Source organism: Emys orbicularis, chromosome 18, assembly GCF_028017835.1.
Source record: "Emys orbicularis isolate rEmyOrb1 chromosome 18, rEmyOrb1.hap1, whole genome shotgun sequence".
NCBI classification, from domain to species: Eukaryota; Metazoa; Chordata; order Testudines; family Emydidae; genus Emys; species Emys orbicularis.
Genome location: NC_088700.1, coordinates 19,776,018 through 19,800,585, shown reverse-complemented (window position 1 = coordinate 19,800,585; position 24,568 = coordinate 19,776,018). Strand labels below are relative to the sequence as shown.

The window sequence follows — 24,568 nt, the reverse complement described above, 5'->3', positions numbered from 1 at the left end:
AACAATGGATCTCAAGTTAAACTTGGTTAGCCAGTTTCCCCCTGCTTCTCAAAGGCTCCTCTTATCATATTGGGTCCTATTGACACTGAGAGAAAACAGTCGCAGCTTCGCTCTAGTCATGCCTGACAGGAATAACAGTACCTACTTGTATATAGCACTTTCCATGATTTCTCAAATGAGTGGGGAAGGTGAGACACAGTTGAAAGCACAGGTGAAGTGACTTGCCCAAGGTCGCCCACCAGGCCAGTGGCAGAGCTGGGAGAAGAATCCAGGACTCCTGGGTCCCCAGTGTGGTGCTCTAGCCTCTAGATGGGGCTCTGTCTGGCAGATGGAACCAAGTCCTGTCTTCAGACATTGCTCAAGCCTAGGGCTTTGCAGGTATATAGGATGGCTTGGGATCATGGTCTAAACCAGAGGTTCTCCACCTTTAGCTTTCTGAGGTGCCTCCTCCCCTGAACATGCTACAAAAACTCCACGGCCCACCTGTACCACACACAGCTGACGTTAGGGGGTAGCAAGCAGGGCAGTTCCTTGGGGCCCCATGCCACAGGGGTCCCTGCAAAGCTAAGTGGCTCAGGCTTCAGTTGTAGCCCTGCTTTCTGGTTTATTTTGGCAGACCCCTTAAAACCTGCTTGCAGCTCCTAGGGGGCCACAGACCCACGGTTGAGAACCGCTGGCCTAAGCTTTAAACCATGATCTGGTCCTATCCCCCCTGCATTGCAAGACTAATCTGTGTCCAGGAGCAGTGGTTTGTAACCAGGAAACCACAACAACACAGGAGCTTAATGTAATTATAAACCAGTCTGAACTGTCTGCCCTGACAAAACACTGTGTAACCTCTCCCTCCCTGGAAGGGAGGGGGCCCATGTGAGTAGGGTTGTCATTGGTCCTCTGGCTGCTGTACTAAACCCCTTGTCTCCCCTCTAGATCAGCCCTGCTTAGCTGCATCAGTACTGCGAGTCATGCTGTTTAAGGGGTGATGCAAAGGTTCTCTCCCTGCCCCTTTTCTTTTCTGGTGCCTGTATGTCTAAAGACCAAACAAAGTCTGTATTCTCCTGGGAATGTGGGGGTACTTAAGGGCCATTAGATTTCAATTGCTCTGGCAGCCAGTGGGCAATGGGGTCGCCCTGGGTCGTTAGCCTTTAGAGTCTGTGCATCCCACTGCAAGTGGCCAGTGCAGCAAGTGTATTGAGCACATCAGGCCTCATCACACTGGGCAGAAACCCTAAGTCCTTGTTTATTAGTACGTCTACACAGAGAGAGAACCTGTGACTGGCCCAGGTCAGCTGGCTCTGGGGCTGAACATCTACACAGACTTCCTTTTTCCTGCCCTGTGAGCCCAGGCCAGCCATAGCTCTGTGGTTTGAGCATTGGCCTGCTAAACCCAGGGTTGTGAGTTCAATCCTCATTTAGGGATCTGGGGCAAAAATCTGTCTGGGAATTAGCCCTGCTTTGAGCAGGGGGTTGGACTAGTTGACCTCCTGAGGTCCCTTCCAACCCTGATATTCTAGGATTCAGGTCTTTTTATCCCTGTATAGGTGTACCCTGAGAGAGCTGCATAGGGCCCTGCCTGCGGAAGAGGGCAGATGGCTGTAGCAGCAACCCATTTAAGAGAGCGAGTGATCCTACTGGAATCCTATTTCCATGCTCCTCTTGTTGTCACTGTGCGCTTTGTACATGGGGTGACCTCCTTTTGTGATGCTTCTCTAACGGCGTTCATTCAAGGGTCTAGTGCTTTGCAAAGGCTAGTGGATTAAGAGCTGGTCTGCTGTCGGGTGGGGTGCACGTGGGGGTTTTGTTTTCACCAACATAACTAAACTGAATCAGTTTAGTTATCGTCAAAGCAAACTTCCAATGTAGATGCGCTTAGACTGTTAACTCACTGAATTAAAATAAACCGTTTTAGATCCTGCTTATTACCCAGTAAGTGGATCTACATTAGAGGCTGTTTTCTTCTGACCGTGGCTCAGTGCTGATATCTCTTCTGCCATGCAAGCTTTCCTGTTCATCTGGCATGTCTAGAATGCTTGCACCTGGACAAACTGCAGGGGTCAGCTCTTCATCAAAATCTCCCTTCCATAGTTCCAGCACCTCTTCAGCGCTTGTTTCTGCAGCATTGAATACTCCTCACTAACTTTGGAAAATTGGTGTCATTGCCTTGGACTTAAAATAAACTCCAAGAAGACCGAGTGGCTGCGTCTTGGAAAGGGGGTGCTAGAGGAAGTGTTTGAAAGGCAGCCGTAGTGAAGTTGTAGAACAAGTAGAATCTTGTGTGGACCTCGGAAGCTTGATGAGTCCCAATGGCTCTGTCCAGATCAGGTGCAAAGCCGGTGTGTCTTTGCCACAAGTGCTGCACAGAATCAGACACAAGTGTGGATGGCTAAAGGGTCTGTTTTGGTACTGAAGTGGAAAATGTTAGCACGCGGTTTTGATACCCCATTACTCTATGGCCTGAAGCAGACCTCCGAAGGCTGGAAGCAATAGAGATGAGAGTTCCTCCAAAGATGGTGAGTGTAAAGTGGAGTGACTCCTAGAAATGAAGACCAGCATGTTTGCGCTACGGGCACTACAGCATTATGCAGGTGCAGCGCCACAGTGTAGACACTTCCTGCAGTGACAGAAGGGGTTTTCCTGTCTATTTGTAGCAAGCCACCTCCCTGAGCAGCAGTAACTAGGTCAACAGAAGAATTCTTCCATTGACTTAGCCACATCTACACCGGGGTTAGGTTGGCGTAACAACAGCTCTTGGGGGTGTAGATCAGGGCTAAGGGGAGAGTGGGATGCAAAATCAAAGCATGGGGTTGGCTGCATTTGAAGAGATTAGTGGTGGGAATACTATAGAAGACACACAGATGATAGGATGCCAAAGAACATGATGCAGGTATAATCAAGGTCAGTCAGACCGAGAGGCTGATCGCTGACTAGGTGGCCACTTCACCTCCCTGTGCCATAGGTTCCCCATCTGTAAGCGGGGTAATGAAACCCACCTCACTTGTATAGTGCTCTTTGTTGGCGCGCCAAGCCCTTTACAAAGGTAGGATTTATAATGTCTGGTGGCTTCAGTCCTAGAGGGGTAGGCGTTCACATCCTACAAACCTTCACTACAATGAGCAGTGTCCATCATACGCAGAGACATGATCAGGCTGGGCTGAATAGAGGAACAGGCCATGGACAGGAACAAATGCAGAGGCTGTACTGCTCCCCGTGTCCCCAAAGATGTTTTGGGATGAGAAGATGTTTTTAGCTCCATGATACTCACATTAACAGTTCCTGAGCCTCAGTCTATCTCCTGCAGCTCTTTGCAGCCCATGATGATATTAAGACACTGGGTGATTGGTGTTTAATTAAATATTTGCCCCGTCTTACTGTTTATAGTACAATAGCCAGCTACTACTGTGGGGTCTTCTGGGTAATGTTGATTGCTAATTGGGCTCCTGAACCGCTGAGCTCTGAGTATTGCTGCATTAGAGACTTGTGTTGGTGGTTATGGTAGGGACCAGAATTGAGGCCCCGTTGTACTACTGGGCACTGTTCAGAGTAGTAGACCTGTCCTACTGACCAGCAGTGTCTCATTTCCTTCTGCTCTCTTCTGTGTTCACCTGTTGTCTCGTTTATACATAGATCATAAGACTCTTTGGGGCAGGGATCATCTCTGTTCGGTTTGCTCACTCGTGGACACAGTGGGGTCCTGGTCCATGACGGGTCTCACATACTGCAGTACAAATCACAAACGCGGTAGGCAGTCCTGCCCAAAGAGCCCTCAATCTAAGGCCTTGTCTATAGGCTATGCCTTTCTTTTTATTGGTAAAGCGACGGTATGAACTTTAATATAAACTCCGACCCTTATGCTGGTGTCTCCCCTATGTGGAATCTTACTCTGGTACAAGAGTATTTTGGGGGTTGGGTTGATTGGGGATTTGCCTACTGGTGCTGCTTGGGAAGGGGTTTTGAACTAAACCCAAAAAAGGCCTCTTCTACCTGGAGAAGTGTTAACACTTGGAGTTCCCCCGGTCTGTCTAGACCTGTGTAACTGGTAACACTTCCCCATGTAGAGAAGGCCCTACCTAGCTAAGAAAGGCAAAGGGTTGGAGAGGACTAGACCATGGGGGCAGAATGATGGCTTGTGAACAGCAGGCTAGTGCCATGATCTTAATTCATTGGATGTGGTGTAGGTGGGACGGAGGTCCCTCAATGAAGAGACAAAGGGAGTAAAGTGGACAGAGGGCAACTGGAGTGAGGCTGAGGTGAAGACTGGCTGTGCCTTCATTAGGGTTTAAAAAAAAAAAAAAAAAAGTCTTCAAGTTAAGACAAGGAAGTTTGTAGTTCCCTCCCCCAGGCCGGGTGTGGAGTGCTGGTGCCACACGGGCCCTTGTGCCCTGAGGGGAGAGGCTCAGGTACACTGGTACATTCCTGTACCATTAGGCCTGGTCTACCCTTAAAATTTCGATCTGCATTGCTTGGGTGTGAAAAATACACTGTTTGTGCCTCAGTTTCCCATCTGTACAGTGGGGATAATAGCACTGCTTTAGCTCCTGGGGTGGTGTGAGGGCAGGGCATTGGAGTCTATGCTGGTGGGTCCCTCGTGGTTTGTGCTGGAGAACTGGAACGGGGTCCTTGTCAGTTTCATGGCTGATATTTTTTTTGCATTTGGTCTGGGGCTCCAGCTGTCAGCCCCAGAGCCTGTGGTCTCCAGCTGTCAGCCCAGCCAGAGACCAAATGTGAAATCATACCAGCCGTGGCACAGTGGCACTGCCGGTTGATTCCCTGCTGTGAAATAGAGCCCCGTGCCTGGCTCACAGCTGCAGTTGTCCAGCTGTGAGCCCTGCACAGCTGTCCGTGCCCCACACTCCAGTTGTCGGCTCCTGGTGAGGACATGCACCATTGGCAGAAGCAGGGTAGTGTGGATATCCATAGCCAATTTAATTACTGCGGTGGCTGTAGGTTGGCCTAATTTTGTAATGTAGACAAGCCGTTATTCCCCTCAGGAGTCTATAGGGGAGAAGTTTCAAAGGCCCCAAGTTCTGCTCGTCAACCTGGAGGAAAAGCTGCTGCAGGTGGAATCCTCATCACTGAGCCCTGCTAATCCAGCTGCCTCCGGGGCATCATGACTTTCTCAGAGGTATTTTTAGCTACATGTAAACTTCAGGAAAAGCTTTTGTGTCTGTACAAACTACACCCTTTGTTCAGGCTTCTGGAAATCCTGCGTTAATCACTTGCGGAGGGTGGTAACTCTCAACCCCTTCCTCTCCATAGTTCTTATTTTAAAGCTGCTGTTAGGAGTAAGAACAGGATCATGCACACTAGACCGTGTCAAGAGGAGACTCTCTGGGTATCAAAGCCGGAATGGGTGGGAGGGGGAAGAAATGGGGTTGAATTTGTGGGCTTTGCTTTAAAGACCTGCTTCGCACACCCTCTGACACTGGGGGGGCAGTCTGCACACAGGTTCCTGTAAAACGCGCTCGTACCAGACAGCATGTGGGCGCTTCTCATGTTGCTCTAGAAACGCATCTCTCAGCCCTGCTGGTTCTGTGTAACAAGACTTATCAGGCTGCAGTCTAAAGAGGAAACCTCCCCTTTTTTTGTATCTAAGGGAAAACCTTTTTTGTTAAAATTGGCTCTTAGAACTTTTGCAGGGAGCACAATTAATACAAGTAAGATCCAGAACAATTTTCTTGTGGTGGTGCCCAAAGGCCCCTGTTGGGGAATTGGGGGAGCTATGGGGAGAATGGAGGTGTCTGTCTCTCCCCCACACCCACTTCTCATGATCCATGCGGTGCTTGTCATCCAGGCCTTCCTCCTACCAGCAGGTCCACCAGACTGACTGCCCGGCAGTCAGTGAGTGACAGCTGCTGGTTGATCTGTACTGGTGGATGTGAGATGTAGAAGTAGCAGCGAAGCATAGGCCAAAACTCTTCACCACTGACCCTGGACTCTCCTCCTGGCAAAGTGTGCTGTGTGCAGAGAGGGTGGATGGAGGCACCCTGGCCTTTTCACCAGCGTGGCACCAACAAGAGGAGAGCAATCTGCCTGCTTCCAGGAACTGTTCCCTCTCCTCTTTGGAATACCCCTAGGGTGCATCTGCCCAAATCTACCTTGCACTGTGGACCTGCCTTCAACAGGAATAAACCAGAAGAGCGGCCAGTGTCGTATCACATGAGCACTGTCTGCTAGTGCCTGAGCAAAGCTTTATCCCCTTTAGGCAGGTTATCTAATGCACATCCTCCACCAGGGTGAAGAAGGCTGCATCTTCCCCTTCCCATCTCATGGAGGCTTCAGTGAAGGGACCACAGAAGTTAAACCGCACTGGCATGAGGTGGGATGGTGAGTCATGGGACTCGAGCCATCCGGGCTATACAGAGCTAGTGGAGATTATCCTCGTACGTTTCTCTGCAACAGCCTGTTGCCTCTCCCGCACACCTGCCTCCCAACTCTGCTCCCTCCCTGGTATTGGGGGAGGGGGGTAGGGGGCTGTTCCTCCACTGAGGTCTCTGGAGTTGCACCCACTTAGTGCGTGGTGGATTTGTGGCAGTGGTGCAGGATGGAGCTTGTGCCCTGAATGGGTCAGACATGGCAGCTAATTAGAATGAGTCTCCCTGCTCTGTGCGCGTTGCGGGAGAGGGGTGTCCCTTCCTCCAAGGACAGAGAACAAGGGATCTGGGAGGAACGGCATGACGACTAAACACCCCACTCTCGCTGAGCGGAGAGGCAGCAAGCCAGTGACCTGGAATCCCCGAGCTGTGACAGCTGCGTGATCTGCCAAGCTGGGTCCCCTGGAATGTTCACAACCTCCTGACGCTTCCTACCAAACCTGTGGCTTTGGATACGTGGACACTGCAAAAAACCCACCCGCACCCTGCAGCAACAAGTGTCGGAACCCAGCTCTGCCAACTTGGGCTTGTGCTGCGGGGCTAAGAATAGCCGGGTAGATGTGGCTCGGGCTGAAGCCTGGCCTCTATGACCCGCTCCCCACGCTGGGTTTCCGAGCCCAAGCTCTAGCCCGGGCAGGAGTGTCTGCACTGCTGTTCTTCGCCCCATAGCATGACCCTGAGTCAGCAGAGCCGGCTCGGAGCCTTGCTGTCATGGGGGGTTTGCCGTGAAGATGCACCTTTTAACGCCTTGCTTTGGATCATAAACCCCGCCTGCTTTCTCCCCAAACTGACATTTCAGCTGAGTGCTCCTGAAAATGCTAGACTGCAGTAGAGCCACTCCCAGCTGAGGCTCTACCCGCTCTGCTAACGCACCCCCCCCCCCCCCCGGTTCTGCCTTGTAACAGCCCTGAGCTTTGTCTGGCACCAGGGAAAGCTGCCGGTGCAGTGGCTTTTCTTTGCCGTGAGCCAGTATCCACTAGGAACATCTCCCCCCCCCCCCCGCCTCTAGTGAGGGCACATCCTTCCAGTCATCACCGTGACCTGCACTCAACAGTGGTGAGAACTGTGGGCTCCATCTCCATTCAGCCAGGAGCCTGGGCTCGATCCTCTGTGGTGACTCAGCTGCTGATAGCCTAGCCTGAAGGCGTGGATACGTGTTGCTCTGCCTGGGGATGTAGGTTGAAACCCTTCAGACACTCCAGTTTGCACCCCCCACATACACACGCACCCAGCAGCCTGCCTGTTGAGCTGGGCTCAGTCTGCCGTCCACCAAGACCACTGGAGAACTCCCCATGTGCAAGGGGTCTCTTGGCGTAAAGTTGCCCTACCCTTGGCAGGAGGGGGCTGTGCATGGGCAGGACAGAGCGGGGACAGGGTGGAACAACTCTGACCTGGGTCACCAGTGAGCAGACCTGAACTGGGGAGATGCTGCTGGCTGCCTGCAGCCTCTCTCTCTCTGCTTGACAAATTAGAGACTCAAGAGCATGTTGCGTTCCACTGGCTTCCTGTTCAGTTTCTGGTGCAGCATAATGACCCAGACCCTAGTCTTCATGGCCTTAATCTATCCACCTCTAGGCAGCTTCTGTCTCCAAAGGCCCACTTGAGGGGATGCTGTGGTTGGCAGAGCCCACGGGGGCATTCTGAGGGCTGGGGGCACTGGGGCTTTGGGGCAGGATGGTCGTGCTTACCTCACTGAGCCTACACCCTTGACTTTATCAAGCATGGTGCAAACCCACCCTCTAGCAATAACGAAGACTAAAGAGAATGACCCGTTGCTGCTCTGTGAGGAGGGGCTGGAAAAGTAATTTCAGGCAACAGCACAAATAGAGTTCATATTCAGTGAGCTCTTGGTCATGGGAGCATCACAAATGTGTCTGATACCTTAAGGCCCACCTGTCTGTTTCCTGAGGCAGGCTGAGAGCCACCCATCCGAGCTCCCTTTCTCTCCACTGCACTGATCGCTTGCAATAACTAGAACAGGTGGCCCAGCCACGGCCATGGACATAACAGACTTCAAGATTCAGCACGGCCCTTGGAAGCGCAGCTGTCTGAGGGTGGCCTGGTCTGCATCCAGCCGGGGCAGGAGTTGGCTAGCCAGCCTCCATCTTACGGGAGGGCACAAAATGCCAGACTTTTATTCCTCTTCTCTCCTTCCCCCCCCCCCCCCCCGGCCGCCAAACGCGCGCATACACTTTAATTGTTCTCATAAATAGTCTTTGTGTGCAGCCACTGGAAACCCTGCTGGGCACAGGTGCCTCTCCGAGGAAGGCCACGTGTTGTCTCCTGTGTATCCTCTTTGGAAAGCTTCCAGAATAGCAAAGCCAACTGTCTGATGCTGCAACCACACTTCAACCGTGCGCGACTAGGGCGGAGAAGGCAAGACGCAGCAGTCGGGGGTTTTGACTGTAGCAATGAACGCTTGATGCAGAGTTTGGCATCTCCACAGTGCTTTGCAAATAACTAATCCTTGCAACCACTCCAGTGTTGTAGGTGAATACATTACCTTGTTTACATGTAGGGAAACTGAGGCACGCAGGTGAAACCATTTGCCTGAGCCTTGGTGTGAGTTGATGGCAGAGCTGGGGATTGGAAATCAGGTCTCCTGTCACCCAGGCCTGTGCTTCAGCCACTCTATGTATGAATTACATTGGTAGAGCTGGGGTGGGTGGGTGTTTGTTTGTTTATTTTAAATAGCTTCAGTCCAGCAAGTTTATAGCATGATCTTTATCATGGATTGGTCTGAACTTCCTATAGCTGTGTGCCAGCACTGGGCAAATAAAGGAAATGAGAAATCTACTCCACACAGACACCTCCTCCAACCCCTTCTAAAAACACAAGAGTAACCCCTTCTACCCTGGAAATCCTCGTGTCATTCCCAGCAAGGGCTTGAGCAGGCCTGCAATTGAAGAGTTGCTACAGAACACCACCTAGTGACTAGACTAGTTATTAGACTTTAGCCTACACCTTGGTGGGGTGCGGGTGGGTGGGTATGTGGTTTTTGTTTTTTGGGGATGGAGGGGGGAGAGGATTGAAACCTAACAGCATATCTAATGGATGATTCCTTTTCCTGTTCTAAAGGACGAGGTGCCTAGACATTTGTTCAGTCATGAGGAGTTTGGGAGGAATTAAGATCTTAACGCTTGTCACATTCTGTGTGTCTTTCCATTGAAGGTCAGAGAGGCTTGTTGATTTCTGTATGTACCCAGTCTGTGTGCAGCTGGTTTGTTTGTTTTTTTCCCCCTTGCACAGCCCCCACCGCTCGGCTGCGTGAATAAAAAACAGAATTCCTAGCAAAGCTTGCAACTGGGCAGACCTTGATTCAAACTCCTCCAACTTTGGGGTGTGAATGAAATCTGTCTAGAGTTGTAAGAGGGTGGCATGCCCTTGGGCAGGAGAGCCTGGGGCTAGCTGTCCCTGATCACAGAATAAGCCCCACTTGAGGGCAGTAAGGGGTAAGATCAGGAAATTGTAGAGCGGGAGAAGGGCTCCTGCAAAAAGACCCTGAGACCAGGGGAGCTGGGACCGAAAGGAGGCTCTTGGATGGGAGTTGAGCTGAGTAGTTTGGGGGCCTAGAGGCCAGTGCCAGGGGGCTGAGCTCCAGCTGGGAAGATGGCCTGGGAGAACAGACAGGGACAGAAGAAGAGCTCTGGTCGTGAAAAGTCTGGAATCTTGTGCGGCAATGGACTTTAGTTTGGGGCCCTGAGGACTATTCAGAACTCTGTGAAACTGGCTCCAGGCAGGGGTGGTGCTGACCCGGAGATAAGTCCGTGCGCCGTTCTGGTGTGGCCCTGAAGGGGTGGGGGAAACAGAAGCAGGTGTCAGCAGAGGCACTCCGACTGCAAACAGGCATTCAGGAAGTGGCCAACCCTGTTACAGGATTCCATGTTGCAAAAATGTCTCCCTGCAAATGGGGAAGAGAAACTCCATTGCTGTCCATGTCTCTTTTCCCATCTGCGCCCGATAACCTGCTTAGTCTGCTGACAAATGGGTCCTACTATTACGTTAACATAGCGACTGGCAGCTGTATTGTAGCCCATTTCTTGCATCAACAAACTAGCTCGCTCAGTTCTGGGTTTTGGCTCTGGCTTGCTGACATAAGTAACCTGCAGAATGTGCACAGCTTCAGTTAATAGGTAGCAGGTTCCTCTTGCTATGCTGCCAATTAAAAACATCACGTGTACCTGTAAACAACAATTCTGTAAAACCCTCTTCGTTCTTGCTGTTTATTGCTGGAGATTAAACAGTGAGTATAACAGTATCGCTTATCTGCCCTTAACTACAATTTATCAACTGCTGATGAACTAGGTTGGAATGAGAGCGGCGCACAGAGCATTGCAGTTGGCTTGTAATTTAAAAGGCAGGATTTGCTAATTGCTTTAGCCATGCCAAGCGAATCTTGGCTCTTTGCTGCTTGTTTCTCCAGATTGCAAAGAAGTGCTCTTACGGTAGGTTACAATGCCATTAATGTGGTCCAAAGACCTTTAACTAGAGTTGCTGCTTGGCCCCTGTAGTTAAAGTAATAGTGGGTTTGGAAAAGGGGCAGCACATGCTGAAGCGGAGAACTTGATACCAAATTAAAATGAAGTCTCTGGTACAAAATCTAAACCCTTCTCCCAATGCCTGATCAAATCCAAGTGTCTCTAATACCCGTAACTGCTAAGGCAAACCACCAGACCGGCAATTACACCTCTACCCCGTATACACAAATTCGGATACAACGCGGTAAAGCAGTGCTCGGGGGGGGGCTGTGCACTCCGGTGGATCAAAGCAAGTTTGATATAACGCGGTTTCACCTATAACGTGGTAAGACTTTTTTTTTTTTTTTTTTTTTTTTTGGCTCCCGAGGACAGCATTATATCGGGGTAGAGGTGCATCTCTCATGCCACAGTCTCTTGAATTCTGTTCCCATCTCAGAGGATGGAAGTGGGATGCAGGAGCCATAGGTGCTGGAACTAGGGATGCTGAGGGGGCTGCCGCACGCCCTGGCTTGAAGTGTTTTCCATTATGTACAGGGTGGTTCAATGGCTCTCCGCACCCCCACTGTACAAATGGTTCCATCCAGCTCTTTAGGTGAGGGCCTGGGGTGTAGGTGCCAGGCAGAACGGAGGGAGGGGAGACTGCCTGCCGTGCTGAAAGCACAAAGATCATGTCTGGGATCTGCAGTCTATCTAGGCCTGATTATTGCATTACAGGCCTTGTTCACAGTATGACCCTTGCACTTGGATGTGGGACAAATGCAGTGGACTGCACTGAAGTCTTTTTAAGCTGATATATGTGAGATCTCAGCTATGGCTTCTAAAAACCAGGATCAAAACCGTAGGGTCTCAGAGTCTGAATCTGGACTCTGCCTTTAATCCTACCGGGGCTCAGGAGGGCCAAAGCTGGAACATCGCTGATGAGAGCCAGAGACTGCAAAGCAACCTGGCGGAAGGAGGGGGAGTTTGGTCTTACTTAGGTAAATGGGCTCCTTGAGGGTGAGCAGCATGTGGGGAAGATTAAGGTTATACTGGTCTGACACCACCAAACTTTTCCCCAAGCCCAGGACAGCCAGCAGAACATGCTGCACATCCTGGCCTTGTTCACGTGCATCTCCTTCCTGGGTCCCACACCAGTCACCTGTGGCCAGCCAGTAGCTATAGACCTTGCTCCTCTGACCACTGCATCTGCTGCTCCAAGGATCGTGCCCCACATCTCCCCTGTTGCTAGTGTTTAGACAGGCAAATGGATCTTGACCTACTACATGCACTGAGCGTGAGAGTGCTTCAGCTGTGGTGAGAGGACTGCTTTGTGGGGATGAGTCCTGTACATGTGCTCTCAGCTCGCAGTTTGTCTTCCGGGGGGAGCCTGGTGCTAATGCACTGAGATCCTGTTTTCTGCCATTAGTGCCCAGGATGCTTCCAGGTTGTCTCACTTGCCTTTTGCTGTCTCTTGCAGGGGTTCTGACAGCTGGCGAGCACACCTTTCCCTTCCAGTTCCTGTTGCCAGGTACAGTGGAGATACTGACTGCTTGGGATGCTCTCTGGGGCTCAGGGTTGTGAAAACTTAGTGACTCTAGTGTTTCCAGGAGACTCTTCTCTCCTCTGGCTTATACGGTAAAAATTGCACGCTGGCCAAGTGGGGAAAGGACCATTATTGTCAAGCCTCTAAGATCTTGCCTCCGCTAGGAGACTAGGTGATGATTCAGAGCTGGCTGGCTGTGATTTTTAAACGTGACTTTTGTACCTATTGGCAACACTGGCAGGAGCCCAGAGTCAGCCACAAACAGCTAGTGACTCTTGGTGGTATTAAAGCGTGTCCGTGCCAGGTGCAAAGTCACATTTAAGGTCGCGTACGCCAGTATGTTTTCAAACCAGAGCTATTCTCCTGGTCTAGTCCAGGCCTAAGAGCACATTAAGCATTGGAGAGCGCTAGCAGTAAGAGCATAACCTCTATTAAAGTGAGGCCCTCAGGGCAGCCTCTCAATGCACAGCTGGAGTTGGTCTTAAATTGACTCCGGCTCTTTAGAAGAGCAACTTTGAGTAAACTGGCCCTTTAAGGAATTATCCCTCTGGAGGTTGTCTCTTCATTAGAGAATCTCCGCGGAAACCCATCTCCTCGGGAGCTGTAGTACTGATGGGAGCCCTGACTTGTGTCTCCACGGGCCAAATTCAGATCCCTACACCCCTGCTGGGGATAGTGATGATGGAAGCTGCGTTGTAGTCCTGCCTCTTGACCCTACTGCTGGTTCACCCGAAAAGGAACTACGCAATTCTTCTTTGCCTAGTGCCGATGAGGCTCTGGGAACCTCTGGTGCCTCTACGGCCATATTAACTAAACCACACGGTAGTAAAATAAGCTGGAAGCTGCTGGAGTCTGCCTGCATTAGCGACCCCACCTTCTCACCAGAGCTGGTGGGAACTCTGTATTGTAAACTTCTCCAGAGCAGAGTGGGAAGAAGATGGTCAGGACCTTGGGGCAGGGACCATCTCTGTTCACTGTTTTGTACAGTGCCTAGCACCGTGAGGACGGGTCCATGACTGGAGCTCCTAGGCACTACCATAGTACAAATAAGAGGAGTTAGTGCTGTCCCTACTTCTCCATACGCCATAACTGCATGGCACGGGTTGCCCCTTCAGTAAAAAGGAGGCTACAGTGATCCCAGTGGACCAAATTTGGTCTCGGATTCTTCACACACAAGCTCAAATGCACTTGGGAGACCCTAACCCCCAAATAGTTGCAAGGTTCTGCCTCTCCTCTTGCTTTGAGCCACAGGGAAGTGTTTCAGGCTCAGTGGGTAAGGCCGCGCTCCCCTTTCGATGGCTTGAGGCGTTCTCTTTTGACTGCCTTCTCCCCTGTGAATCCAGCATCAGCCCCCACGTCGTTTGAAGGCCCTTTTGGGAAGGTGGTCCATCAGGTCAAAGCCGTGATAGATACGCCCCGATTCGCCAAGGACCACAAGTGCAACAAGGTCTTCTACATTCTCTGCCCGCTCAACCTGAATGACATCCCGGACATTGAGGTAAGAGAGCAGCAAGGGGGCGGGCACGAGGCTCTTGCACCTTGGAGCGTCTCCCATTGGCATAAAGGGGAAGCCAAGCATCCCTCTCCCCCTATGCAGTGTGGCCCTGCAAAGCCAGGGGGGGAACTCGAACTCGGAGGAGAGGGTTGCTCATGGAGCGCACTGCATGGGATGAGATGCAGTAGGGGTTAGCACGTTGTCACCCAAAGCACTGCAGGGCATCGTTGGTCTGGGCCGTAAATCTATGGGCCTGTTTCCACTAGCGCCAGTGGTGCAAGTAGTATTCATTTCTTACCGGTACGCTGCACCAGTTGAGGGGGGGCATGTGACCTCCCTGTGTGACCCCACCTCTCCCCTAGCCTGGGGCCCCCTGGTCTCCCCCGACCCTCCCCATGATCCATCCCACGTTACCTGGGGGGGAGGGGAGCGCTCCCAGTGGGTGGACACGGCACAGCTGCTGTGTGGGCTGTTAAGAGAAGAACAACAATAGCCGGCTCACAGTCGCACCTGCTTTGAGAATCGCCAGCAGAAGAGCTTCAAACCAGCTCCCTCTGACAGCAGAGAATATTTATTTCAGATACGTTGGCAACCGAGCCCCACGCTGGCTGCTCCTCCGGCGCGGCTGTACCGACCCCAGCCCCTCCGCCCCCAGCCCTGTCCTCCGGCGGGGCTGTACCGACCCCAGCCCCTCCGCCCCCAGCCCTGTCCTCCGGCGGGGCTGTACCGACCCCAGCCCCTCCGCCCCCAGCCCTGTCCTCCGGCGGGGCTGTACCGACCCCAGCCCCTCCCCCCAGCCCTGTCCTCCGGCGGGGCTGCTGTACAGACCCCGGACAGGAGACCCGGGTGCACAGCTGCATGGAAGGCCTGGGGACGGTAGAGCTGCCGGCCTGGGGTCACTGGGCGGCCCCACTGTCTGCTCCTCCTGTGTCTTTCCTGTACGCTGTACTGGCTATAAATAGCTTACGGCGGACCAGACTGGACCACCCTACTTGCCCCACTGACTATCTCAGCCACCTTCATGCGTGGGCTGCAGAGATCTGCCTGAGAACCAGCCTTTTTCTAGGTGATCCCACTGGGTGTAGGCCTGGGGGAGCATGTAACCAGCCCTATCCTAGGGGTTGTTGTAATGGCCCTTTGGGTCTAATGACACCATCGTCTGGCTTTTGCCAGCCTGGAATCTTTCCTGAGGAATAGACCCTTGTTCTGGGGTGGCTGTATCACTGCTGGTGTGAAAGAGGAATGCTCCAGACCTGCACAGACTAACCCCCCCTGGGCACTGGCCCTTGAGATCACTGTACAGCATGTACGGGAAAGGCAGCTGCTTTGTGTTTACCTGTGGTTTGCACAGCCCTCTGGGGACCAGCGAAGTCTGCCCTACTCTGGAAGATGATCTGTGGGGTACAGTAGCTCATAGCGTTGTATTTGTCCACATGTGGGAGATGCTGCAGGCGCCTGCAGGTGGATGCCACCTCATTCAAACTGCATAGGATACCAAGGTTGTTGGAAGACCAGGTGTTTAGGATTTGGGGGGGGGGGGGGCCACAAACCCTCATTCCCTTTGACCATTTTTTTTCTGAAAACTGCAAACTCCCTCTTGAGCCCCCACATCTGACCACCTGCTGTCCTCCCACAGCAACCCAACACCACGTCCATCACCAAGAAGTTCAACTACAAGCTGGTGAAGAGTGGAAACATCATCTTAACCGCCACCTCGGACCTCAAAGGGTATATCGTGGGGCAGGCAATCCAGCTGCGCACCGACATCGAGAACAAGTCTGGCCGGGACACTGGCACGGTGGTGGCCAGCCTCCTCCAGGTAAGTGTCAGCGGCAGGGACTGGGACCAATGCTGGGCTGGCTTGGATGGAGCCACATCCAGACAGGTGCTGAGAGCAGTGTCTCAAGACCTGCTTTCCCTCCTAGGCACAATGATAATATCAATGGAGGGGGTCTGCTAAACTCGAAATCCTTGTGCATCTCCCTTCCCCAGGTGCACAGTAGGTGGTGGTGGGAGGAGATCAGGTGGAAACCAAACCCTGAGAGGGGAACCAGAATTAACTAACTTGGGCATGGTGGGAGGAGAGAAGCCCCCTTGAATGCAGTCAAGGTGTAACTCAGTGCGCGGGCAGAGGGCAGGTTACAGATCCTCACCCCACTCTGTGCCTGCTCCACTGAGTCTCTGGCAGCACCAGCTAGAGAGCTGTAGTAGTCCATGCTTTCAGCTCTGGAGTCCTTGATTTAGTCTCCAGAGTGTCCACCAAGATGGCGACTGTCACATAATTGAAACAGGGCAGAAACTCCAGGTTGCCGTCCGTCATGCCAGACCTCTGCTTACTCTCACTCGGCAACGCTTAAGGGGTTTCTAGTTCTTGGCAGCCCTGAGCAAAGCTGGAAGCCTAGTGAAATGGACCTTGTAGAAATCTTTCTGCTTAATCCCCTCTTCGCTCCTCTCTCTAGAAGGTCGCTTATAAATCCAAGCGCTGGATTTATGACTTGAGGACCATTGCTGAGGTGGAGGGCTCGGGGGTGAAGGCCTGGAAGCACGCGGAATGGAAGGAGCAGATCCTTGTCCCCGCGCTGCCGCAGTCTGTGCTGCACGGCTGCAGCCTCATACATGTCGACTACTATATCCAAGTAGGTACTGCCCTGCCCCTTCCTACCAGCAGAACACCCGTGAGTGCTTCCAATGGGCTGGACCAGAGCAGGCAGAGTCCTTGGGGAGGGTGGAGCCAGAGGAGTTTGTGCCTGGGGGAAGCTCTCCAAACTATACTGCGCTCCTGGGAGTGAACACCGCCTGGTCTGGAGGAAACGCCCATGTGGTAGGACTTGCCTGTCAGACTGCTCAGCAGATGTGTGTCTGCAGCTCCTTGGGTTACAGAGGTCCAGTCCGCTTCCTGATTTGGTGCAGGGGAAATACTACAATCCCCATCCATAGACGCACGGCTTTACTTAGCATTTTTCAGCAGCAAGCCTAACAGAGCAGTCCCAACTTCAGCAAGTCTGGGGTTAGCCAGCTAGAGGTAGGAATAAAGGTGACGCTTCTGGCCAAGCTTTCAGCAGAATTCTGCACGTTGGGTCCTGAGTACTTGGAAATTTGGCCCTGAGCCCTCTTAAAAACTTGGTTAAGGCACCAAACAAGACCATGTGGGTGCTCCAGCGTGAGACTGGGGACCTCCCAGTAACTCGCTCCCACTCGGGCACGTTTGGGCCTAGAACTGTAGCTGGCTCGTTAATCTCTGCTCAGTGGCTGGAACTGCCTGTGTTTGGAGCAACTGGTCCTTTGGCAGAACCTGGATTGACCAACTTGGATGCCCTTTGTTTTCCCCTCTCCCCAGGTTTCCCTGAAGTCGCCAGAGGTTTCAGTCACTCTGCCTATTTACATCGGCAACATTGCTGTGAACAGGGTTCCTGTGACCCCGGCTAGGTCGGTCCAGCACATTCCGTCCGTTGTGGTCCCGTCCGCCCCACCAGAAGAGGAGGAAGCTGCCAGTGGCTATCACCCAATGGACAATGTTTCAATCCCCACCAAAAGCCATTCCCAGCTTCAGACGTTCAGCTACGCTCCAGGACTGAGCTTCCAGGACCTAAGGCTGGACTCAGACCAGACTGCCTCCCCAAACCACCCCACGCTTTGCTTGGCGACAGGAGCGACCGTCCCTTACTATGCTGAGGGGACAGTGGTTCCGGTTCCCACCGCCGGCTCTCTCATCTTGCCTCCGGAGTACAGCACGTGGGGTTACCCCTATGGTGAGCGCTCCCTCCCGGAGCTCTAAAAGAGCCACTGTCCAGGTTCTGAGGGGAAATCAATCTAGCGGCTGTTGGGAGTACAGAATTGTCCCTTACCCTGCTGCTTCCAGAGCAGTGGTTGAAGCCCTGCCGTGTGGTGTAGTGGTTCTTTCCATGGCTGCTGAGCCAGGCCAGGACACGGGGAGAGCCTTGTATGAGGAGACAAGGCCACACGGTCTGTTAGTCAGGAAAGCCACAGGGTGTCTCTGTCCAGTAGCCTCCATAAAGGATCTTCTCTCTTCTTCTCTTCCCCCCCCCCCCCTTATAGCCATGACAGTCATGTCACATGTCTACTGAGTGAGGCTACCTACCCACAGCCACCATTATCTTGGATAGCTGTGGAAGTGGAGAAGATCTTTGTAAAAGATGGTGTTGGTCCAACAGGATGGTGTAAATGTCTGGGCCCATGCTGGTGGGCAACATAGCTGGAAAAGCGAGTTTAACGGGAGTCTTTCCTTTGACGTGAATGGGCATTTGGTCTGGCTCAAAGAGGGGAAATTCTACATGTCTGATGAGATGGTCCAGCATGTAAGAATTTGGGAACGCCTTTATACATGAGGAGAAAATCCATGGAACCCTGCCTATCCCAGAACTGCCCATATAGGGTCTGTGAGAGCAGGTTTAGACTAAACCAATATCCGAAGGCAGTAAGAGCACCCTTCGCACCCAGGGTAAAAACTGAGGCACTAGGCAGCGTCTTGGCTGTGTAACTGACCCAAGCTGTTTCTTCGAGGCCAAACATCCGCAAACAAGGGATGGATGAATTGCAAGGGGAGTGAGAGGATGCTGATTGATCGGGAGGGGGGGAGCTCTAGGGGTACTAACCTAACCGCTGCATAGGTAAGCAAAACCGTGACTACTACTTCGAGGGTTGGTCCCTATGTGTATTGCACACGTGGGTATGCACGCACGCCATGCACCTGAGACTGGAGATTTCTAGCCAGTAGTGTCTGTCAGTCGGTCCGAACCCGCACAGATGCCCTCCTCGTGCTCCGAACTGAGGGGATAAGAGTCGGTGCAGACGGAGACCTCTCCAGTTCCTTCTTACCACCGCATGGCCCGAGTTCGGAATCTTCTGTGGCCGTAGATACCCCTGTGTTTCGTCTTTGTCTTCAGAACCTGTAAATCTGCTGGATGGAGTCTTGGTGGCGGTCGTTTGTCTTTTTAGTAGTAAGTTTAGCTTCACTGAAGAACTGTATCTCTATCCCCGTTCCTTCTCTGTGGGCCTCAAACAACAGTGCTGCCTTTGTGAGGAGGGAGATCTCCATCTGAGAACTCAGTCAGATACAGGCCAGGGAGACTCCCTCTACTCTCCCCCACACACCGTACATCGGCTTCCACCAATGAGCAATGGCCCTCCAAGCACGCGCTCCAGAGCTGCAACACCCAAATAGTCATCAGCTAGGGCTGCTCACGAGAGCAAGGGGCACACTCGTGAGTACGAGGACACGGGTCCTTCTAGGTCTGCTCCCAAAAGACGGAATCCCTCCTTGTGCCCAAATCCTAAGACTTTAGCCAGCGTAAACCCTCTGATCGTGAGGCTAAGGCGCGAAGATGAAAGGCTCTGCCAGCACTGACCACGTCTCCAGTTGATAAGCCGAAGGATCGGCACACCAAGCCCACCTGAGGTCCCAGTTAGATTTTGACGGTACCAACCCATTCCTGGACTAGGGACATGCCAGATCTGCTAGTCCCAACTATAGGAACACCTCATACTTCAAGACCAACCAAAACCTACACCTCCCTGTAGGGCAGTGTCTCCAACCTTTTTACACCCAAGATCACTTTCGAATTTAAGGGCAAGCCAGGATCTACCCCGCCCTGCTCACTCCATCCCCCCTCCCTCACTAGCTCTCCCCCACCCTCATTCACTTTCACTGGGCTGGGGGGGGCCTCTGGGCTGAGGGAGGAGGGGGCTCTGGGCTGGGGCTGAGGGCTTCACAGGGTGGGAAGGGGCTCTGGGCTGAGCCTGGGGCAGGCGATTGGGGTGCAGGATGGGGGAGGTGTGCAAGCTCTGGGAGAGAGTTTGGGTGCAGGGGGGGCCCTCTGGGCTGCAGCAGAGTGTTGGGGTGCAGGAGGGGGTTTGGGGTGCTGGCTCTGGGCTGGGGATTGGGGTGTGGCCTCCCACCGGGCAGCATTTACCTCGGGTGGCTCCCGGTCGGCAGCGCAGCAAGGCTAAGGCAGGCTCCCAGCATCCCCTGGCGCGCCGCGCCACGCCACTCCCGGAAGGGGCCAACATGCCCCTGCAGCCTCTGGAGGCGGGCGGGGGCATGTGGCTCTGTGTGCTGCCCCTCTCTGTAAGCACCACCGCCACAGCTCCTATTGGCCACAGCTCCCTGTTCCTGGCCAATGGGAGCTGCGGGGGCAGTGCTTGCAGGCACGGAGGGAGACCCCTGCCCCCCTCGCCTCCCGGGGCTGTGTTGGCTGCTTCTGGGACCGGCGTGGGGCTGGGGCAGGCAGGGAGCCTGCCTTAGTGGCAGCCCCATTGCACCACCAGAGATCCTCTAGGATCGACTGGGTGGTGACCACTGCTGTAATGTATATCTTCACCCTCCCCTTCCTCAACCTCCCCTTCTTTCAGGTCTTGAGACATTTTGACACTGGAGGAGGGAACCTTGAGGAAATGGAGATGCTCCCCTCTCCTGTCCATAGGCAGGAGCTTTACCCACCAGTGCAGATGGCTCTGGTTGAACAGGAACCAGCTTTCTCTCTAGGTGGGTTGGAAGCTCCAGATGAACCATCATCCCCACATATGGAGGGGAGTTCAGACAGACTCAAAGATCTGGAGTCCATCCTCCACCCAGATACAACTATCCAAGGGACTGATGTAATGTGATTCCTTGGGATCCCCCACAACTGGTCAGCCCTTCATATTGGACCTGTTCAGGTCTATGGGATCCCTATTTTAGACAACCTGGAGCCATCCATGAGTCCCATTGACCCGCTTCTACACTACACAATGGAGCTGGTTGGTAGTACAAGGGAGAAGAAATTCAAGCTGGATCTTGAGGTACCAATGGGTGTTTCTCACCTTCACTAAATGAGGCAATTTGCCCCTTCTTCCCTATCCCTGCATGATGGCCACAGGCAATATCAGGAGCTCCTGCAGAGTGGTGAATGAACTCCAGGTTTCACTTGAGGATGTCCAAGATGCTCAGCACACTCTCTGACATCTTGCAGCCTTCTGCTTCCAGCCAAGTAGCCCTCCCAGTAAATGAGGGCATCCTGGAACCAGCCAGGGTAGCGTGGCATTCTCCAGCCTCCTGTGCACCACCCTGAAAAGGGGCAAGTGGTGAGATTTTTGTACCAGCCAAGGAGTGGAGTTTCTTTTCACACATTCAGCAATCAACTCCCTGGTGGTGCAAGCAGCCTCTGGGAGATCTAGGCTGCAGCATCCTAAAGCAGCACCTGTGGACAAGGGCTCCAAATGGCTTACCTTCCTCCCTAGAAGGTCATCTTCTACCAGCCTTCTGTTTCGTATTGCTAACTACCAGGCTCTGTTGGCAAAATGACTTCAACAGTTACTGGGCGTTTTTGTCCCTGAAGTCCAAAATGTTCCTCAAGAAAACCAGGCCCAATTTCAAGACTTCATTGAGGATGGCAAATTGGTGGCGAAAACATCCCTTCAAGTTGCCGTGGATGCTGCTAACATGGCATCTAGTGGGATGGAGACAGGAATACTCCATGAGGCATGAGTCTTGGCTACACTCCTCTGGGTTTCCCCAGGAGGTTCAGAATGTCCTAGAGAACTTGCCCATCGAGTGTAATCTATCTAGTGTGAAGTTTGACGAGTCTCTACAAACACTTAAGGACTCTAGGACAATCCTCTGCTCCCCAGGCATTTACACCCCTGCCCCAAAGAGAAAGCACAAGTGCATGAGCCAAATCTGCCGCCTCCACCATTCCACCACCAGCGCCCTTTTGAACCACCATGCCAACGTCGGCGGATACAAAGACGTAGGTATTCTCTCTCTGTGCCACACCTGCAAATACTCCAGCACATCCACCACCCAGGGATTACTTTTGATGGGATGATCAAGAACCTCCTATCCCTACTGATGCCATCCACTTCTGCCCCCGGAGCATTTGGTGGCCCCCTCCACCTCTTTGCCCACAACTGGGTGGTAATCACAACAGACAAGTGGATATTAGAAATCAGCCACTGTGGCTACTCCGTAGAAAACCTCTCCCCTTCCTGGTTCCTCTTCAGGGACCACTCAGGAGGAGATTCTCCATCCAACAAGTGCCACCTCCGCACCAAGGGAAAGGTTTCTACTCCCCGTATTCCATCGTTCCCAAGAAAAATGGAGGATGGAGACCTGTTCTCCGCCTTCAGCCATTACGTGTGTATATCGGCAAATCAAAATGCCAGCTGGTTAACCTGGTATAAATAATCCCCTTCCTGGTGGAGGGAATGTGGTTTGCAGCTCTCGGCATGAAAGATTCTTACATTCATTTGGACATTAACCTAGCTCCATTCATAGTTTTGTGAAACGTTAGGCATTGGTCCAGGCCTTGTCTGCAGATGGAGCAGGGCCAGCAGTATTAAACCTCTATACCAACTGCATCCTTGCACCCCCGTGCACACACCTGATTTGAATACAGTTTGCCAATCACCCGTGTGTGGAATACACCTAGGAACACACACTTTTAAGAAGAAATGGAGGCTACTTACCTGTAACTGGAGGTTCTTTGAGATGTGTGGTCCCTATCCGTATTGCACTACCCACCCTCCTTCCCCTCTGCTGCGGATTGTATCTGATTGGCAGAAATAAAGGAACTGGGGAGGTGTTGGTCTGCACCTTCTCTCATCCCCTGGGTTCGGCGCAGGAGGAGGACAACTGCAGGCACAGACCAACGGACGCTCTTGCTAGAATTCTCCGATCTCCTGCACACGGTGTGCTTGTGTCCGCACGTGTCGAACACAGATAGGAACCACCTGTAAAACTGAGTGTTAATCCCTACCAAACCAGGGAATTGTGAAGCTTAACCTTTAAAGAGCTCTGAAGGACTATGTAAGTGCCTGTGTTGATGGCCGTCCACCTAATTGAAAGTTCTTTTTCTTGCATGAACAGACAAATTCTAGGGGTATGAGTCTCGTTCAGTAGCTACAGACTGTCCTTTACAGCCTCGCAAGTGACCAGTTCATGTACTTCCCAGGCAGACGGCAGGGCTGGGGGCTGCATCTCCGGTGTTCTGTGGGCCACAAAAGTCATTCCTGGCTCCTCTGTCCTCCAGTTCATGCCCTGACCGGAGCAGAATGGCAGATTGTCCACAAAAAGACACTCACTCAGTTGTGCGTCTCTCTTTATGGGCTCTAATCCTGTAAAGTCTGAGATGACTTTTTGCCATTTGGCTTCAGTGGGATTTGGATCTGGCCCTAGCTGGAGGAGCAGAGTGGTGGGAAGGAAACCTTCGAAGTAAGCTGTACATGCTGACTCCTAAACTTTTTTTCTTTCCCTCTCCCCTATAGAGGCACCCCCTTCCTATGAACAGAGCTGCAGCAGCGCCAACTCCAGCCTCAGCAATGGCAACTAGCCCATGGCTCCCCGTCTGCTGCCAAGTCTGGTACCGCGCAAAGCATCTTGTACTTGGGGCCACCGGCTACTCCTGGGCTGAGATTTTTAAGTCCTTTTTTTTTTTTTTTTTTTTTTAAAGAAATCGAGCGGTGAGAAGCAGTGTGGGGCGTGGTGGGTGTGTGTATGTATGTGGGGGGGGAGGGGAATTGTGCAGCCCCCTCACACCCACTCTCCTGATGCAGCGGGGCGGAGATGTTGCCTGCCATCGGGACGCCTTGCACAATGGTCTGTGTTCCTGTACTGTAATCCAACACTTTATTTACTGCTTTATTATTGAAGCACCTGTGATGCCTTATGGAAAATGCTACTGAATTGTTGTCTCTACTGTCCGCAATAGTGGGCTCGTGTGGGTTCTTTTGATACATTTTTTTTTTCATGTGGTGGGTTTTTTGAGTGCTGTTTCTAATCGGGACTGGACTCAGCAGCCTTAGTCATCCTTCCACTTGGGCCTTTGGTGTAGCTGACTTCCTCAACGCCCTTCCTACCTGCTCTGCACCCCCACTTTACACCAAATCAATGGGGCAACATCTGCCCCAACAGATCTCTGGAAGGTACAGCCACAGACCGAGGGAGTAAATAGGGCCTACAGGGCAGGCTCGCGGCAGTGCCATGCTGCCAAGTGACTGGCCAGCTTCCAACAGTTGCAAGCTAAAACGTTGCCAGCACGTGACAAGACAAGGGGGGCTGCTCGAGCCAGGGCCTTGACCTAGGCACTCGTCAGTAACCCTAGCAGGGTTCGTATTGGGGATAGTCCTGGGCGGTGAGGGGGGGAAGGGGCCCGTGCTATACAACTTAATACCTTTTTGTGGCACTTTTAAAGCCAGTCTTTAGAGGTCTCCTGCAGGAATAGAATTGTCTATAAAAACCTTATAGGATTTTCTGACCACCACCTTCAGTACCCTATTGGCTTCATCCCTTTTAAATGCTGTAGGGCTTTGGTATAAAGGGGATAAACTCTGCCATGCTACTCAAATCCGCTGGAGGGCGTAACCTCTTCGCTCCCACTCTCCACTGCTCTCAGCCAGCTGGAAACTGACAATCATGCTTCAAACTTCCGTCTAACACTACCTCTGAACTCTCCCAAGGCGCCTGATGGGGAACACCCCCCCGCCCTTTGAAACGACCCTATACCACGAAATGCTCTCCTCCCAAAGAGCCTTGCTGGGCAGCGGCTGGGAGTGCCAGGAAGGTGCTTGGACTGTGGCCTACTCCTGCTTCTCACCACATCAAAGCTGTCTGCAGCTCCCCCCACAAACTTGTGCTGTCCTGGGGCACAGGCTGATCTGCCACTGGAGTAGGGTTCCCAGCCGCAGTGCAAAACCAAACCAAATGTGCATG

The 24,568-nt window shown here is 52.6% G+C and overlaps 1 protein-coding gene across 1 annotated transcript in view; it reads left to right on the top strand.

The window, feature by feature from the left end:
- ARRDC1 (arrestin domain containing 1) overlaps positions 1–23,297 on the top strand; it is a 63,939-nt gene extending 40,642 nt beyond the window's left edge. The window contains exons 3-8 of the mRNA XM_065418671.1: positions 12,303–12,353; positions 13,712–13,866; positions 15,500–15,682; positions 16,323–16,499; positions 17,201–17,612; positions 23,125–23,297. Of these exons, the coding sequence (XP_065274743.1) occupies positions 12,303–12,353; positions 13,712–13,866; positions 15,500–15,682; positions 16,323–16,499; positions 17,201–17,612; positions 23,125–23,189 (1,043 nt within the window). The 3' untranslated portion in view covers positions 23,190–23,297. The remainder of the gene's footprint in view (positions 1–12,302; positions 12,354–13,711; positions 13,867–15,499; positions 15,683–16,322; positions 16,500–17,200; positions 17,613–23,124) is intronic.
- The last annotated feature ends 1,271 nt before the right edge of the window (positions 23,298–24,568 follow it).